The sequence below is a fragment of the Vespa crabro genome, chromosome 17, assembly GCF_910589235.1.
Source record: "Vespa crabro chromosome 17, iyVesCrab1.2, whole genome shotgun sequence".
NCBI classification, from domain to species: domain Eukaryota; kingdom Metazoa; phylum Arthropoda; class Insecta; order Hymenoptera; family Vespidae; genus Vespa; species Vespa crabro.
In genome coordinates, this window is record NC_060971.1 from 2,538,437 (window position 1) to 2,558,317 (window position 19,881).

Here is a 19,881-nt window from a genome sequence, read left to right on the forward strand (position 1 = left end):
ATGCTCGGGATAAGCACCACTAGTGACGTTAGGTTAGGTCGCGCGTCTCGTGTCGTCTGCGCATGCGTATTGGGTCGCGATAATAAGCACGTCGATAACTATCGATGTAATGTGCAAGTACGTCAACCATCGAGTGGAGTATTAGCATAATTGTAAGTGGTATATTAGGTGTGGGGGAGTACATAACTCCTTTTCCTCATCAAACACGATAGAATCTACACTAACACATCTCCTACCCATCTTATTCTTTCTCTTTTTCTCTGTTTTTTCTCTTTTATCATGTTTCTCTTTCTTACCCTCTCTCTCTCTCTCTCTCTCTCTCTCTCTCTCTCTCTCTCACTTTCTTTCTCTATTGTCATTTGTTTCTCTGCTTTTTCAGAAACTATTTTTTTTTTTTTTTTAAATATTCAAACATTCGACGTAAGAAATATTTGAAAACATGATTTGGATAATGATTATTTGAATACATACAATATTATTTAATGTCTACAGATTTTACTTTTTATTTCATATTATATTGAAAACATAATACATTTTGAAAATAACAATAACAATAATATTGATTATTTTATAAAATAAAAAAAAAATAAAACAAATATATTTCATTGGATATTTCTTAATCAAGCAGGTACACATTCGATGGGAACATTAAAAGTTTCATTATCAGAAGGAGTACGTTCACTTAAATCAGGATTAGCTCCCTGTTCAATTCTCCTTTTCATTCCTAAACTTGCTTCGCCCTTTGGTAAACAATAGAGTTGATAATTCTTTACCTTTGATTCAACAGATTTACATCCGCTAGAACATGTTGGTACAGGCCTTGTGGTGAAACAGATCTTATCATCTCTTGTGACAACTCGAGTATGATAGGTATTGCATTGCTTCTTATTTTCTTTCTTGTGATAACCCCATTGCTTCCAATTTACATATGGTCGTCCAGCTTCTCTATCGCTTATCACATCACTGAAGCGTATTACTTTTTCTAAGCACTTAGAACTTTCTGCCTTTTTCGCATTTCTCAAAGCGTGTCCTTCGCATCGTTCCTTCAATATATAAGTAGCTGCAAACTCTTCTGGGTTTTGCAGCAAGCAGTTCTTTGGAGTGACGAAATCATTTTCAGATTGGCCATCAAAGTCACCACAGAGACCACGTATGGATTGTTGATATTTATGAGGGACCTGGAATGAAATAATGTTTATTATGAATTATAATATTAAAGATAAGATATAATTTTTTGTATATTATATTACTTACCGTCATTTGTACATGATCTTTATCGTAGACCAATTCAATATCATATTTATCTGATATCAATTTAATGGCAGGTCCGGGAAGTTCAAATATTTCGTAGTGAGTTTCATCATTCTTGACGTGTTGGTAACTTTCTTTCTGTGAGCATTTCACCCTTTGTCCATTAATCCAAGCTGAAACTTCTGTGTCAGATGATTTAAACAAAATTTCGTTATTACCCAATAAAATCTGAAGTTCTTTTTTGTTATGTTCCGTTTCTTCGACAGTAACGAACACTTCCATATTTTCACGAATGTTCATTTTCCTATTATGTTCACTTGGATCATTTCTTGGGAAGGTGGTAAATAATACATGTGCGCATTTACCAAGTTTCAGAGGATAAATTTTATCATCGAAAGTCATTATTTCGTTGTTTCTAATAGTACATGAGGCTGAAAATGTCATATTTATTTAAATGAAAAGTTCGTATATTAATCGTTTATAAAATGTGTCGTTAAAAACATTGATAAATTTTAAATTGGTCAAATTGCTTACCAGTAGGTAAGATGTCTTCTTCAATTTCGTTTATATCTTCATCATCAATATCCTTGTCAGAAATATCAATATCGGAGAGGGTCAAAACGTGTCCAGATTTAGATATTATGGCTTCTGCGCTTGTCATGTCAGGTGATAATTTTATGTGAATATTCACATCGTTGTCCTTTTTGTTGTCATTGTCGTAATGTTCCCGTATATCAGATATAACTCGTACGTTTAAATCTGTCAACATTTTCGTCATTCCATGGAATGTTTGTCCTAATTCAGTATCAGATTCTCTTTCAGAATCATGTTTAATAATTTTCATATCCATTTCGTTTAGATTTGTAGCCATTTCTGCAGCTTCCTGGCAATCCTTGACGCTATTTCTCATATTTTCATTACATCTCTTTACTATTGCCGATTCTTGAACGTACATTTTATAATCTTCACTTTGCTTGATCTGTCCTTTTATGGTGACAAGCGAGTCGTCAGAGCACGTTTTTCCAGATTTAATATTAATGCTGAATTCTTTCATTGGATGGCTGTCAAGTATTTTTTTATAATCGAAAGGTGTTGTTGGTGAACTTCTTAACTGACCGTTAACGCACACTTGATGAGTTATATCTTGACTAGGTATGTTCGTGTACCAGTAGAAAAGACTTCGGAATTTATTTTCATCATTACTACTGGCTAAACATAACGTACATGCGTGTTTATTCTTCCATACTCCAGGTATTTCCAAACCTGCATCAATGACGTAAGCCTTTCCAGAATTTATTCCTTTAGAAATTTCTTGTAAAAATTCTTTTCTTCTGGCCGGGCTATCAAGTTCCTGATGCATTGTTTTGAGTACTTCGTTTCCAGATTTCCAGGATTCATCAGTAGTATCAATATTGTTGGATCTAATTTCTTTAGTATCCAACGTGGCAGTGAATTTAACAGCTTCGTTTTCTTGTAGATTAGGCTTGACATAAAGGTCGAATTTTTCGTATGTACCTAAGGCTAATGTTGATGGAGTCATCATGTTGCTCCATTTATTTTTATTCCTTAACCATTTCTGAAATTTGTTAACAAAGTTTTCAGTTTCAATTTCTACAGAAAAAACGTTGTTAGAATCTTGTGGCATTTTAATATGTGTTATTTCTTTCTCTTGGATTTTATGAGTATTTTTCTCCAATAGCAACGGGTGGAATGACATGACTTCATATTGCGCGGTATAAGGTACCACACTAAAGTGTCCCAACCTGGTTCTGCTATTTTGTTTGTATGGTTGTAGTGCTACGTCGAGCCTGGATTTTTCATTAGTTAAATGGAAATCTAGTTTGCATGGTAGGAAAACTTGCGTGTTGACATCGATGCCCGATACGAATGATTGGTGGTCGAATGGTGTTATGAAACCAACTCTTCCTTGATGTTTATTAGCAATAAGTAAACGAATATCGAATTTAGAATTCATATCTGGTTTACTTATAAAACTTAATTTTCTGATTATAGGTACGTGTAAGGAATAAACAAAAGGTAAACCAGTTTCAGTAGGAAAACTCAAGGTAATGTCGTAACTCAACAATTTGTTTATGTTAACAGGATGACTATTTTCTGGAGACTGTAGGTCTAGAACAATGGAAAATTATATATTGGTAAGAATTGTAATAATCGATATATTAAAATAAGATAAGAATGACTTACCACGTAAAATCCTTTCGATGGTATGATTATCAAAAGAAAAGTATCGATTGAGGTACGGCGTTGTAAAGAAGACATTTCCTTCAACTTGTTCAACATCGTCTGATTCAATGTTAAGCATCTTTGCAGTTTTCTCTGCGATCGACTCTTCGGTTTTTGCTTTTCCGTGTTTATGCCAATTCATTTCTAATAGACTGTTTATGCTCGATATACTCATATCTAATTCAGAAACAGGACTAAGGAAGCCATTATAAGAGGGTTGCAAGGCAACGTATGTGGACAATGGAATTAAGCCATCACTTCCGATATAATTCAACATCATTCTGTAAGACAACTGATCATTTGATTCCATTTCTGTAAAGTAAGTCTTTGAGTAATAATACTTATCGGATTCCGTATTCATTAGATGAAGCACTTTGCGAGCATTTCTTGATAGTTCTTCCCATTCGGGAAAGTTTAATTTAGCTGCACTTTTAATCGCTGATTTAACAACAGAATTGACCTGTCCATTGTAGTCGAAATTAGTGAATTGTGCTATACGCGTGAGCATATATAATGGTGGATTAGTTTTCATTATTAAGTTGACAGCAGCGCAACGAATTTGATGAACATCCCAAGTATTGATGTAGATTTTGTATAAGACAGAACGAGCCAGGGTAGGTTCAATCTCAGCTAATTTTTTCAAAGACATAACCATCAGAAAACGTTGATAAGTTGATACTCGTTCCTTGCCTTCAAGATAGGGTTCCAAAACGCTCAGTATCTTTGGATGTGCTGTTAAACCTAAAGCGATAATATACACTTGGATCCTTGGACTATCTCCATCCTTGATAGCTTTCTTTAATTGCTCCGCAAGGAATGGAATGTACTTTCTTAAAACTGCGTCATTTTTTCTAGAGGATAAACGGCCGAATACGTTAACTGGATAATGATTATAAATGCTGTTGTTAGAAACTTGAGCTTGATGCACTAGTTCAGCGAAGGATAAAATAGCCGACGAATTCAGACACGTTTGTTTCTGTACCTCTGGATCACTTGCCAATGACTGTACATAAGATGTAGATTATGTTATTAATTCGTAAAAATTTTGAAATATATTTTAATTATAATTTGCAAATAAGTTGATGATAGCGATGACACTTACAAAGAAAGCATCCACGTATTCGGCTGTAGGTGTTCGTGCAGTCTTAGGTAAGGTCGCCAGAACATCAGCAGCTTCGCACTCTTTCAACTGCTTCTTTTCAATCCAACGTTTAATAGTCATCAGAGCAGGCCCAGTTCCAGCATTAGCAACGGCATCACGAAATATAACTTTACCGTTCTCCTTTATCATTTTATTCTTTTCGTCGGAACCAATTTCATTCCAAACAGAATGCAAGTTTTCTTCGGCCTTATTTATCTGTTCTAGACTCATACTACTTATCAATCTTGAGACAATTGTGAATTTTTCTAGGGTCTCTTCATCAGGCATAATGTTTGGATTTTCCATTTCGTTTGCGATTTTTTGAACAAGCGTTGTTACCATTTTTTCTGAGTTAACCTTATCAGACATAACGACCGCTTTACCATTGTTAGCTATGAATAATGGTAGCATAGGATTTTTAGGTGCTTCGTTTAACGTTGGTTTCACCTGCCAAAATGCTTTATCCTCGTCGCTAACATAGTTTATCCTATCTTTTCTGCCGTATTTCTCTCTCATCATTTCTAAGTTTTCGTTAGAATCAGAAGCAGAATTTAGTTCATTTGACATTGAATTAGGACTTACGCTAGGTCGTCCAGGTCGTCTATGTACTGTTTTTGAGAAAGGATCGTTGTAAGTGTAAACTAGATTTCCAACCGATTCAGGATTATTCGGTGCTGGTATTGGATTCGACGCTTTATTGACGCTAACGAGAGTCACATTCATTCTACTTACTACGATGCTCTCTTGCTCATCTACAATTCTGGGCTTCATGATTATTTTAGTTGTTGTCACTGATGTTTGTATCACAAAGTCCTTGAGTTTACCAGATATAACCATGTTACTTGTTGATGATTTCTGTGAATCGAATAAACATATTGTGTCTAAAACTAATATTATTTTAAAAGTAAACAATAGTTACCTACAATCGCTTATCGCATAAATTTTTCGTCAAATTAATTAATATAACTTACCTTCATAACGTTTTCATTGTTTCTAATATCGGATTCCCATTTTGTATTTCCACTTATTCCAAAATGATAATCCATACGTTGTTCGCATTTGTCGTAGTTCCTTGTTTTCGTTACGTACATATGTTCTCCGTTTCTACGTAATTCTGGTTTTGGTAATACGTGTGGATGATGTTGAATGATGGCTTCTGTCAATGGTACAATGTCGTAAAGAACCTCACATTTTCCACTTACGGAGTCCTCCATGACACGGAACGATGCAAAAGGATTATCATCTTCCGGTATTTGAGTATTTTTACTTCCCTTCAAGTTTTCTCCTTGCGTATCAGCTTGGAACTGACTGATGATACTTTTGATGATATTTACTTCCCAAGTTGGTACATTTTTGTTGACGATCAAGTCTCTTATAACTCCATGTTTGAATTTGATCACAAAGGGTTCACCGGAAAGCGGTAGATGTTTATGTTCTAACATCTGATCAGATATATGAGAATTCCAACCATCCGGTAGTTTCTTGTGTATTTGAGCATACTGCGGTTTCAATAATTGTGCTCTAAGTGTGTCAGGTGAATTACATTGAATCTTTAGGATCGCTTTCATTAGAATACCAGCATATTGATCAGATAATGTCTTCAGTCCAGTAAGGGTACGGCTACGTACCAAATATTGGTACTCCTCACCAACTTTCCAGGCATGCTTGTCGTTGTTATGGAGATTACTCACGGCAAGTCCAACTTTATAAAAAAAACAAGTATTAATTAATTATTTATTAAATATTATTATATAAGTAGATTTACACATACATACAAACGATTTTATATATATAGAGAGAGAGAAAGAAACGATTGAAAATAATTTAATTTTTTATATATGTAATATTGATCAATCTCTTTATTAATAAGAATTCAGTATTATTAGAGTGTCAATTAAAGAATTTTAGAAAAAAAAAGAAATTATGAAAATCTTACCAAAGAATAGCAGAATAAACAGAGACCGCATATTGGCAGTGTCAGTGGACAAGCCAAACGGGAATGAAAATTCTAACGCTTAAGATCTATTTATATAGCGAGATCATTAGTTGATCTTGAATTTTATAATAAATCGTCTTATCAGTGACCCCTTGTCATTTTTTTCAAAGGATGACTGTATCATAAACATTGATTATCAGATATTGCATATTGCTATTTAATTCATAGAGTTTAATTAATTTATTCTTTTTCTAAGGTAAGGATTATTTAATCGTATGTCTGACACGTTTCAAATAATTTTTTACATAATACGTATACGTGCTTATAATTTTATAAATTTTAATTGTTTCATAAATTTTTACATTTTATGAAGCTCGATATGATAAATAAAATAAATATATGAAAGAAAATAAAATACACTATTCATTATAAAAAGAAATATCATTTTTAATTACAAAATGTCATTTTTATGCAAGATCATTATAGAATATAATATTTTATAATTATAATACCTAATAAATATTATATAAATTATATTCTATAATTATAATAATAAGTATGATAATAATTATATAGTATAATAATTTGCATCTTTTTTTTTCTTTTTTTTAATTTACAATACATTACGATTTTGAGAAAGAAGAAAGAAAAAAGAAAAAGGGAAAGAATAAAATCGTCGATTTAAATAAAAATGTTATATATTTATTCAATTAGAGAATTACATAAAATATATGGTTGAAAAATAATTTAGAAATTTTGATATACAGACGAATAAATTTTTTATTATAAAAGGAATAACATTCTTAATTAGAAAAAAATATCATTTTTTACGCAAAATAATTATAATGGTATAATACTTTGCATCTCTTCAATCGTCATAAATAAATAATTAACTCGCACGAACGAGAACCGAATTTGTTTTGGTAGGAGTCGAATTATTATCAAGATTCATCTGTGAAATTGTTGCTTTGATCACCGTTCGTGTAACTTCTAATTCCTATAAAAGAAAAACAAAAAATGAAAATAAATAAATTTTTAATAATTTATCTTATGGATAAGGAATAAAAAAATAAGTAATAAAAAAACTAAGAATAATTAAAATGAAATATGAGCGAGAAATATTGATGAACTTGACATTGACTTATGTCGACATTTCATTTTAATTAATACTAATAATAAAATGGAGGTTATTGAGAAAGTAGTGAAATAAACAAAGATTAGTTAGCATGACGCAAATAACGTTTCTAATAATGAAAAAATAATTGGCACGTGCTTATCAATTTACTAACTTATATTACCTATTTTGCAAATCGTGATTATTTAAAGAACATTCGAGAAAAACAAATTATCAAAGCTTTCGTACGATATAATTGATAAAATGTAGCTAGAACGGAAATTCTTGTCAGAGGCTATCACTTTTCAATAAGTTATTCAATTGCGTCATTAACAAAGTATCAACATATTCACAAAACTATATCATAGGAGTGAAAAAATAAAGGAAAAGAAAAAAAATTACCTTTTCGATATCAATCTCAATTTCCTGTAGAACCTCATCGAGAACGGATATAAAATCGTTAGCATTTTCAATAGTGAATACCATAGGTGGTTTCAATTTGAGAATGTTATCATCTGGACCATCACTGCTAACGAGAATTTTCTTTTCTTTCATTCTAGAAACAATATGTTTCGCTTCGGCAGTAGCTGGAATCTTTTTTATTCTGTTTCTTACTAATTCGATACCAATGAACAGTCCCACACCACGAATGTCACCGATGATCTTTCTACGTTTAGATAATTTTTTTAATTCCATCATTAAATGTTGCCCAACCCGAAAAGCATTTTCTTGTAAGTTATCACGTTCGATAACTTCCATAACAGCATTGGCTACCGCGCAGGATACTGGATTACCGCCATACTGCAAATCGAAAATATTACAGATGAAATTAGATATAAAATATATGTTCATTTATAATTATTTATAATCAATTTATAGTCTTCTTTATTTCGATGACAATTACCGTATTGAAATATTCGATTCCGGTGTTCTTGAAACTGGTTGCAATTTCAGGTGTAGTGATTACTGCTGCTACTGGATGTCCATTACCCATTGGTTTTCCAACTGTTACGATATCTGGTATCACGTCTTCTCCATAAAGTTGAAAGGCCCACATGTGACTACCGACTCTACCAAAACCAACTTGAACCTCGTCGGCAATACATACACCACCAGCTTCTCTTACGTATCTAAATAAATATTTTCTTATTTCATTTCGTTTTCTTATTTCATCTTCTTATTTCATTCGTAAATAAATATTTTTTATTTCATTTCGTTTCTCCTAATTGTAATTCAAATTCGTCAGGATAAAGAATTTTCAATTTTATTCTTTTACAAATTATCGAAAATATAATTATTATTATACCCAAAAAAAGTTTTTCTTTTTTTTTTTCTTCAAGTATCCAAAGTTCTCAAATTATCATATGGTGGTACTAATGTTAAAGCAATAGGAAAAAAAAGAAAAAAAAAAGAACAATATTGGTGAAAACAATTGGGTGCATTTTTTTTTTTATAATCATTTGTCAACCGATAAATTCCATTTTTTTTTGTTGATTTCATGATTTCAACAAGTACACGTAAAATTATTATTGAATGTCAATTTTTTCACGGTGGTATTTTTTTCTAAAAAAGTATAGTACAGGTAATTTTGAATAAATTTTATAAGTTGTTCTTTTATAGTAGAAGATTTTGTAGAAAGAATGTGAAATAGGAACATTAAAAAAGGATGATAAATATGAAAATAAAAAAAATAAAAAATATACATATAATTACCTGAATACGTTTTTAAAATAATTTTTAGGAGGAAGAATTTGTCCGCCGACGGACATTAGACTCTCTGCAATATATGCACAAACACCTCGATCTTTAAGTTTCAGATCATCTGTTATCCGTTTTACATCTTCCGCATATTTTAGACCAAGATCTTGATTAGGATAATCATCATCGCGATATTTACCACGATATACGTCTGGACAGAGTGCCTAATAATATAATAAAACATTATCACTAATAAAATTAGAAAAATAAAATTAGAATTGTTATTTAAAACATAATATTTAAATATATATTAATACCACATGGATCCAATCCTTCTTTCCATTTTTCATTTGATTAAATTTATATGGCGAGATATCGATCATTGACGTTAAGTGACCATGGTAAGCGCTATAAAAGAAAAACAATATTTGTATCATTGGATTAAATGGCATTACATAATATTTTAAATTATATTGTCATTTGACGTATGTCTGATATCTTTATTTATCTGATATCTTTTATTTATCATTTTTTTTTTTTTAATTTATTTCTATTTGAAAAAGAATAGAATAGAAAAGTTGAGAAAAGTAATTTACTTTCGTAAAAGCTTCAATCAATTTAAATTTTAACGTTAAAATCATTATTTCTATAAAACAATAAAAATGTTTTGATATTAATTTAATATTAAAAAAAAAAAAAAAAAAAAAAAAATTGTATATATATATAAAAAAAAAATAAAATTCATATAAGAGATCATACTGATCGAGAGTGATAATGTCCTTATTTCCTGTGTGTGTTTGTGCTAGACGAAGCGCAAGATCGTTGGCTTCGCTTCCAGAATTAACGAAAAAACAAACGGATAAAGGTTCCGGCATTAAAGAAGTCAATCGTCTCGCACAAATCACAATATTGTCGTGTAGAAAACGATTGTTCGTCGATAGTAATGCCATTTGTTCTTGTCCGGCTTTTACAACATCCGGATGACAGTGTCCAACTATAATTTAATCCCAATTGTAATGGATATAGAGTGAATGATTTAATCATTAAAAAAAAAAACAAAAAAAAAAAAAGAAAAATGTAAATATATATTTATCTATATACTTACCATGCGCGACATTGTTTATGCAATCCAAATAACGTCCACCTTTTTCGTCAAACATATACTGTCCTTCGGCTTTGACAATTTTTAATGGATTGGACTTGTAAAACAGTTTGCATGATTGTCTGGAAGAAAGAAAGAAGGAAAGAGGAAAAAATAAAAAAATATGTAAAACAATGATCAATAATTCATTTTTTGTTCGATATTATCAAAAAGATAACGAATCGAGTTGAAATTAATTGGTTTGTATAAATGCAATAGTTATTTATTTTAAATAACACATGTTTCATAAATCAATCATCAATAAGAATGTTAGCAAGTATCAATAGATTTATTATGATAATATGGACTTATCGATAAGATTTGAAGAACTTACCCGATATGCCGTTCGCGAAGTTTAATTGTGTCAATTTTTGACATCTGTTCGAGAGATTCAGCCATGATTGGAAAATTATTTTGTATTTTTAGATTCTGAAATTGCAAAAGATCTGTTAAATAGAAAGATTTGAAAAATAACAAGCGATCATTTATCAGCAATTTTTTATTGAACGATGCGATTATCAAAATTGTCGCGTTCATTAACCCAAATAATATATATATATTTTAAATAAGGCATATTTTATTTTCGTACATATATACATACACACACATACACACACATACACGCATTGGTATCTTTCCGTATGATTTGAGATAACTATATGCGATACGATGCGTACGAATAACGTTGATACTCTGATTTAAATTGAGATTTTGTGTAAACATGTATACTATAATTAATCAGTATATTTAACTTACATATTATAATTAAAATACTATACTTAATCAGATGCTGATTACGATCTCTGAAAGTGGTTTCTTTGATTAATGAAAAAAAAAAAAAAAAAAAGAAAATGTACGATTCATATTAGTTTCTATTTATATTTTGACAATATTGTGGTTAAATAATGAAATACTATTTTTTAAATTAATAATTAACAAGTACATAACATATGATTATAATAATCTTATTACTATCTAAGATTTAATATTCAATAAAATTATTAAGAAAATGATATTCGTATCCAACATCGATTATAGCTCTAAATCATTAATTATTTTTAATTTACATTAAATAAAGCCAATAATTATTAATTTTTCTAAGCGATTCGATATTCCACTTTATTCGATTATATTAAGACTATAGATATTTAATATTTAATATTAATATTTATATTAAATTTTTAAAATAAAACAATGATTTATATTCGGCAACTATTATAAATATAATAAAAAACTTATATAAATATAATAAATCGCTAATTATATTTCGTTTTCATTAAAGAAAAAAAAAAAAAAAAAGAAAAAAAAGCCGGATTAAAAGAGAATTAAATTTTCTAAATAATAACGTACAATAAATAGTAACACATTTAATATTTACATAATACTGATATTTATTAAAATTATTCATAAAACTATATTTGTATAAACAGTGCTGATTATAAATAACTAACAGTAATTATTTTTTTCTTTTTTTTTTTTTTTTGATTAAACAAAGTCAAGATATGAAATCTTTTCAAACGAAAAGACAATTAAAAAATTCGTACCATATATGTCGGTTAATTAGGAAAAAGTTGATAAAATACTAAGACGTAGGAATAATAAGATCTTTTTTAATTTTACCTTTAGCGTTATTTTTCTTTTTTTTTTTTTTTTTTTTTTTTTTTCTTTTTAAAATAACCGTCGATAATGTCGCGGCGAGTAATGGCGGATAAAACAAATCTTAATAGTTTTCAACATGCTTAAGTACTTCGTAACGCTTGGAATTAGAGAAGCCGATAAGAAAGAAAAAGAGAGGAAGGAAGAAAAAAAAAAGGAAAAAAAAACGTTAGAGATAAAAGATAAAGGAAGGCGAATCGTTAGCGATTGAAAATATATTATCGGTTAACGTAATAGTCCGTAATGAGAGTAAGATAACCTCGAATAAAGATTATCATCTGAGCGAATCAATCAGATTGATTAATTTGAAGATGAGGTCGTACCTGTAGAACTTGGGTGTTCGAAAAGAGGATTTTCTCGGACTTCTGTATGCAACTCTAAGCTAAGTGCTACAATCTACTCCGGTGACGTCATATATAGTGTCCGTAAGTTGGGAGAGAACAAATGGGGAAATGCGCGCGCATCAATCTCCTCCTCCTATCATTTTTGACACGCTTATATCAATCTATCTCTCTCTCTCTCTTTCTCTTATTATTATCGTCCTAATAAGTTCTTTGTCTTTCATATTACAGTCATCGTTACGCCGACAATTGACAATAAGAAGCTATCGCTTTTTTATGGGAAATCATAAATAAATTCTTTTAAGATAAAGTACATACGTACATACACATGTAGTCGTATGTATATACTTACATACGTGTCCACGTATGTTACAAATTTTATATCGTATAGCTTTTTTTTTTTTTATTTTTATGATATCTTCGTTATTTAATATATAAAAAAATTAATTGTATTTGAATTAAGTCACGTTGTCGTGTATATCGATAAATATTTTATAATCTTTAGATGTTTAGATTTAATAGAAACGATTATAGATTAATTTATCATATATATATATATATATATATATATATATATATATATATATATATATATAGAGAGAGAGAGAGAGAGAGAGAGAGAGAGAGAGAGAGACTATGGCATTTGATCTATATAATATAACATACTCCTGATGTTTCGTTAATCGAGATTCTATTCTAAAAAGAGATCTATAGATTGTAAAATCATTTCTTTTGTTATCAATGAATGATATTTAAATTTACCGAGGATCTTTTTTTTTCCTTTCGAAATATTTGAAATTTTTATCATCTATTTTATATATACAAAAATTCTATAGAATCTGATTGAAAATGTAAATGGCTACAAGATAGTTACGCACAAACTATGTGAGTTCGATTAGCTCACATTTGATTTTACGAAACAGTAAGAGTCATTGATATGAAGCCTCTTGTAGATCACGTGTTAAATGTGCACGATAGCATGTGATAGATCAATATCGTGAAGAGAAAGAAAAGATATATATATATACTGTTTATGTATATTGTCTATAAAATAGAAAATAGACAAAACAATATATGTATATATATAAAATAGAATATAGAAAAAGAATATATATATATATATATATATATATATATATATATAATTATCTTATTCCTTATCATATTCTTATTCATTTCATTCTTTATTTTTTACATGATTAATATATATATTAAAGAGAATAATGAATTTTGTTATTACTTCAATCAGGATTATATCAGACAAAACAAGAGAATCTAATTAATCTTGTTTGTATTCAATCGTTTTGTATTAAAAATGTCTGTTTTTTCTTCTCTCATGAAATTAACGATCGCGTTAGTGTAATTTTTAATCTTCCTTATTCGATCGTTTTGTATTAGTATTGATAATCAGAATATATTAATGGTATAACAGAGTGTTCCTTTTTTTGTTTTTTTGTTTTTTTTTTTTTTTTAACTTGGCCAGTTAAAATGTTTTTTATTTTCAATCGTTATACGATGAAAAGATTCGTAAAAAAAGAAAATATAAATTGTTGTCTATATTATTTTATCTATCATATAAAGTATATTTATTATATATATTTATTAAGTTCTGATGGAATTTTCCACGAGTCTTTAGATTCTGTATAAAGGGATTTATACAGAAAATATGATCTGTTAGAAAGTATGATTGGAAATAGATCATAAAAAAAAAATTTTAGAAAATTTCAACTTTGGAAGAATGATCAATACCAATTCATACAATCACCCTAACTTTTTTGTAGTAGGATCTAAATCTTACGAGAACGCAACCCAGGCACATTATATTTACAGAGCAGACTTCTACTTTTCTGTTGTGTGAGTGAACGCGTAAACTCTTAATCTTTATTACTTATAATTTATAAAATTTCTTAAAAATTAAATTCAAATTTAATAGTAAAATTAATGTTAAAATTACATTTAATACTTAAATTTAATATTAATATTAATATTAATATTAATATAATAATAACAATTATAATAATTAACATAATTAATTATTATAATTTGAATGATATAAATTAAAATTATATAAAAGAAATTTTATTTTTTTACATTATGACTGTTTATACATATATGTACACACATATATATATATAAACAATATATATGTAATTAACTTTTATTAATTATAATTATAATAATTAATTTAATTATTTATTATAAATGTGATAATATAAATTAAAATTATATAAATAAAATTTTCTTTTCTTATTTTATAATTATTATATATATATATTTATTTATTATATTTTATAATAAAAACAAAAGATATGGTATTCGAATTGGAAATAAATAGACTGTTTAAGATTCTATTTTTGTTATCTAATTCGAGCGTCACCGTGTCCTTGTCGACATTAATACAAACTGAAGTGCATAACTGAACATAAATAGTAACTCTGTTTTGTGAAAAACGCGCGTAACATTTTGCTTTGTCCGGTAAAATTCCACTCTAAAAGACAAAGATGAATATACTCGATGAGGAGATCAGAATGGGAGGGGGGGGGGAGAAAAGGAGGAGAAGGGAGGTTCGACTTTCCAATCAATTTTACTTTCCATTTTTTCTTCTCTCTATCTTTATATGTTATCAATCTTTCTCTCTCTCTCTCTCTATCTCTTCTTTTCTTTTCTCTTCAATCACATACACACACTTGTGTACACACATACCATTGTTTTAAGTCCATACATAAGATTTTTCAATAAGAGTTAACGAATGTTTTTTTTCTCTTTTTTCCTTTTTCCTTTTTTGTTTTTTAAAATAAAACATTTAAATTAAAAAAATAATTTTTTTTATCTTCGCTTTATATATATATATATATATATATATATATATATATATATATATATATATATATAATAATTATAAAATAAGAAAAGAAAATTTTATTTATATTAAATACATTTAAAAAATATTTACATTATGATTAATTACGATTACATATGAAACACAATTTCGGCCAAATGGCCGGCATAGATCTTTTTTTTACAATAAGATTAAAGTTCATGGGTAATTTTCCCGCAATGATGTTAATTTCATCGATAAGATCGTGCGATTTGTTGACGCTGGATCGTTCTCTTTGTCAAAAGTCAAAAGTCAAGTTTACAACGACAATATGAAAATCGTTGAAAATCTTATAAAACGAAATTTGACAGATCATTTTGATGAAATCGATAGGCAAATTTGACAATTGGGATATTTCACGTGCAAAATTATGTGAAAAACAGAATTATTACGTAAAAAATGTCATTAAAAAGATTTATATGGAATAAAAGGATATTGTATTTCATTTGGCCGATATTGTATTTTATATATAATTTGAATCGATTATACTATGTATCTTACAATAATGATATTAAAAAAATTTTAATGTACTTTACTTCTAGAAAAAATATTTGATAATACTTATTGGATAACCCCTATATCAGGTTTACCGAAAAGTTCTATTAAAAAATAATTTGAAATAATATTTATGATATTGAACAAAAATATATTTTGAACGATTATGAAAAAGTCTAAAAAAAAGTATTACAGTTATACAAAATATTTAACGAAGTGTGTTCGATAAATATGAAAAGAAAAAAAATCGTATAAACTTAAAAGATATTTTAAGAAGTAATTTAATAAATATAATATAAAGGATCTTTGGTCAATATAAAAAAATTGTTAAATAGAATATCTACTGAATGTACAAAATATAGAAAAATAAAAAAATATATGAAAATAATTTAAAAAAAAAAAAAAAGAAGAAAGAAATTGTTCTCCATCTCTTTCTTTTTTTCGTTTTTTTTTTTTTTTCGTTACGAATAATTATTAGCTAAGCAAATGAAACTTTTTAAATTAATAATAAACTTAATAAATTTATTTTTTAACTCTTCCTCTTTTTTTTTTTTATTTCAAATTAAAAAAAAAGAGAAGGAACAGAATCAACAATTACGTATACTCTTAATAAAAATTATTTTTATGTTATTTTCTAATACGTCAAGGTAATCGCGTATAAAATATTAAATTAAATCGAAGAGTAAGCCGGTAATGTATTTGTATAAACGTGAGTGCTGATAGAAGCAGCACGTGGACGATAGCAGTACACACGTGATACGTGTTATCACTGTTTAGAATGGTATTCTACCGTGATTATAGTTAATATTGAGCACGTTAAGATTCAAAATAACAAATATGCTTTACGATAAATCTATAATGGCATTTGAAAAAAAAAAAAAAAAGAAAAGAGAAAAATGAAAAGCACTGGATCGTAGGAAAAAAATAAGTGGGGGAATTCGGGGAAGGGGTACGGGGAAAGGGGAAAGAAATTTTGCGATTTTCAAAAGATAATGATATTTGTTCATTATTATATGTACTCATTTATTGTCGACAATACGATATCGATTGAATCAGAAGATTACTTAGCTCGTTTAATTATTCTTACGATAAAGGAAGAAACTCGATTGAATTTCGAAATGAAAAGAGGAAAAAGAAGAAAAAAGAAAAAGAAGAAACTAAAATATCCATTGATCCAATGGAAAATATCCAATAAATATTCAAATTAAAACAAATATGTTTACCAATGATAATTCATCGGATACGTGGAATTATCTCTGTGTTTGTTCGTTTAGAATATTGTAATTCATCAATAGGATTTATTTTTCTAATCGATTTCATAAATATTGTTCCTTTTGTAAAAGAGAAAGAGAGACAGAGAAAGAGAGAGAGAGAGAGAGAGAGAGAGAGAGAGAGAGAGAGAGAGAGAGAATCAAGATTAATTCGATGGTATTTCTGAAATAGATTTAAAATTTCATAATACAACGTTCATTAAGATATTCATCGAAATATGATTGTTCATCGAATTTTGCGATAAGTTTTTCAAAGACAAGTATAAATACTATTTGTATAGATTCATTTGTACGATCGTAATATTACACATACGCGAAATCCGGAATTGTAAACATTATTTTTTTTTTAATTATTATGCAAATGTTCTCTTATCGTAGAAAACATATCGTATCGTATCACTTTTGTTATCAAACTCGTAAATTGATTTCTCGTGACGATGAAAATTATATTTGATTTTGACTTTCGTCGTTTACACGAAAAAACGTAAACACCTGAAATTGTATAATTTATGATTTTACATTTTATACGATTTTTTACATTTTACGTATTAATGCGATAGCAATGTAATTATTACGTGTATCAAGTACGTATGAATGTATTTATGTATAAAGATATAGAAACGAGATTCGATGTAAAACTAGTCATCATAATTCCGATTATTATTATACAATAAATAATTATCTTCATTTATTTTAGATATATTTCTTTCAGATTATTCATTAATATTTTTTCGTTAAAGAGATTATTGCAATCGAGAATATTATTACTATGCATATTACATCATAGTTACGTGAATTACTTAATGTCCCTTACGTCATTTCTTTAGAGTTTAACGAAGATAAGTTGTAGTTTATTTGTTAACGTGTTAAATCTTCGTAAGTGTACAAAATTATTTTTAACATTATTATTGTATCATTTTTGTTCAATTTAGCGTGTCAATTTGTAACAAGTGATTAATATGTAATATCTTCGATAATTTATCCCTGAAAGTACGATTTCAATTGCAAGAATAACAAATATAGAATTTTTCAATGAGAGTTACCGAATGTGCCTTTTTCTTTATATATATATATATATACTATCATTAATTACAATTATACGATAAATATATTATGATAAATTACGGTTAAATGTAGTACAATTAATTACAGTTATATATGAAACACAATATTGACCAAATGGCAAATTATGGCTTATTTTGCACGATATCTTTCTTTTTCTTTTTTTTTCCTAAATCTTTTTTAGTGATATAAAATTTTTACATAATCGCGGTTAAATTTCGCACAATGACCGATCGAATATAATTTTTAAGATCTTCTATGATTCTAGGGTCGTTGTGTGCGAACTTTGACCTTTGACATAGCCGAAGAACATGATTCAAGGGCAATACATCGTACGATCTTGACGATCATGAATTAATATCATTTCGTGAAAAGAATTTTCCTCGTGAACTTTGATCGTATCATGCAAAAAAAAAAGCAAAAAAAGAGCAATGACGGCTATTGTGGTTAGCCATGTATATTGAAATAATAAAAAAAGGTTTTTTTTTTTTTTTTTAATTTAAATGCTCTATTTAATATCTTGAGCGACCGAAATAAACAACAGTCGATTAAATGTTTAAAAAAGGAAACATTCAATAAATCTTACAAAAGAATTCTATCAGTAGTAGCTACACTTACTTGTTGCAGAGTTGTAGTATTTTATCTGTGCTTGTTAATGTTGTCACTTACAGAGCGCTTGATTAGACTGACGGATTTTTGGATATTAGCTAAGAGGAAGGTTTGCAGTAGTAGTCATGGTGGGGGATTACCCGCCATTACATAAAACCTTTGTTTGCCTCGAAAACTGAGGGTGTCTGTGATAATGTGATAATATTTTTCAACCAGGATCCTTGAAATTCTCAAATTAAGTCTACAATGATGGATTGAAGCTGTGGAAAATTTTACGTTTGACTTGAACGTATTTTATGACTGGAAAATTCAATATTCTTGTTGTTACATTTTACAGATTTCCATAGAACATTACGAGAATAATCTTAATTAATTTCTCAGTCTCATTGAGATCAATTAACGCAATGCTTCAAAAAGAAAAGAAATGTTAATATTACGATAAAAATAATACAATCGGATATTATAATATATATTTAATAATATTATTGGTTGAATTCATTAATAATTACTGTTTATCATTGAAGTTTAAATCTAGTTGTACATGTGGAATTTATGACAACTCAAATCAACTTAATTTAAAACGATTAAATATATGTAAATGTAAGGCTTTCTGACGTCGTTTATCTGTAATACTGATATGTATCTTTATATGTCAACTGTCAGAATAGTTACATTGCGTATTATAATTTTATTGCTAATTTGTACTTTTATAACTCTTTGTTGAGATAAGAGATTGTATGTATGGTAATTTCAATTAAATGAATGAAAAAAAAAAGACAAAAAATAATGGAGATCAATGGAATAATTGAGTACTTTATCCTTCTCAAAATAAGCTATGTGTTTATTACAAAATAACTATACTTTTTGCACTTGAATACTTATTTTTTTCTTTTTGAAAGACATTCGTCTCAAGATGATTTATGTCGCTAGATATTTTTTTAATATATTGAAAATTAAAAAAGATATACGGTTTTTAAGGAAAAAAAAGTAAATTTTTGCGCATTGCATGATTCATGAATTTTTTCTATAATGTTAGGATTGAAA

At 28.2% G+C, this 19,881-nt stretch overlaps 2 protein-coding genes across 3 annotated transcripts; both read right to left on the reverse strand.

The window, feature by feature from the left end:
• Nucleotides 1-483: 483 nt before the first annotated feature.
• LOC124430158 (vitellogenin-like) lies at nucleotides 484-6,696 on the reverse strand. The gene is made up of 7 exons (XM_046976345.1): nucleotides 6,573-6,696; nucleotides 5,608-6,338; nucleotides 4,598-5,491; nucleotides 3,457-4,498; nucleotides 1,786-3,381; nucleotides 1,255-1,682; nucleotides 484-1,178 (listed from the first exon to the last, which is right to left on the reverse strand). Exons 1-7 carry the CDS (start codon nucleotides 6,601-6,603, stop codon nucleotides 621-623), a joined length of 5,280 nt encoding a protein of 1,759 aa, XP_046832301.1. The 5' UTR covers nucleotides 6,604-6,696; the 3' UTR covers nucleotides 484-620.
• A 638-nt stretch (nucleotides 6,697-7,334) lies between these two features.
• LOC124430161 (alanine--glyoxylate aminotransferase 2-like) lies at nucleotides 7,335-19,509 on the reverse strand. 2 transcript variants are annotated; one of them, XM_046976349.1, is made up of 9 exons: nucleotides 18,847-19,509; nucleotides 10,860-10,954; nucleotides 10,490-10,608; nucleotides 10,144-10,378; nucleotides 9,702-9,792; nucleotides 9,400-9,608; nucleotides 8,591-8,816; nucleotides 8,089-8,487; nucleotides 7,335-7,569 (listed from the first exon to the last, which is right to left on the reverse strand). In XM_046976349.1, the coding sequence occupies exons 2-9, from the start codon at nucleotides 10,922-10,924 to the stop codon at nucleotides 7,462-7,464; spliced, it is 1,452 nt and encodes a 483-aa protein (XP_046832305.1). In that variant the 5' UTR covers nucleotides 10,925-10,954; nucleotides 18,847-19,509; the 3' UTR covers nucleotides 7,335-7,461. The 2 variants fall into 2 exon arrangements, with proteins under 2 accessions (XP_046832305.1, XP_046832306.1); XM_046976350.1 differs by lacking the exon at nucleotides 18,847-19,509 and adding an exon at nucleotides 12,505-12,592.
• Nucleotides 19,510-19,881: the final 372 nt, after the last annotated feature.

Bases quoted from the DNA above. Each gene is read 5' to 3' on its own strand.
- LOC124430161 (XM_046976349.1), bottom strand. From the start codon at position 10,924: ATGGCTGAATCTCTCGAACAGATGTCAAAAATTGACACAATTAAACTT. The intron at 9,793-10,143 runs GTATGATCTCTT...TTTCTTTTATAG, and splicing joins GACATTATCACTCTCGATCA to CGCTTACCATGGTCACTTAA. The intron at 8,817-9,399 runs GTAATTATATGT...ATATTTATTTAG, and splicing joins TATTTTAAAAACGTATTCAG to ATACGTAAGAGAAGCTGGTG.
- LOC124430158 (XM_046976345.1), bottom strand. From the start codon at position 6,603: ATGCGGTCTCTGTTTATTCTGCTATTCTTTG. The intron at 5,492-5,607 runs GTAAGTTATATT...TTCGATTCACAG, and splicing joins ACAATGAAAACGTTATGAAG to AAATCATCAACAAGTAACAT. The intron at 1,179-1,254 runs GTAAGTAATATA...ATTTCATTCCAG, and splicing joins AAGATCATGTACAAATGACG to GTCCCTCATAAATATCAACA.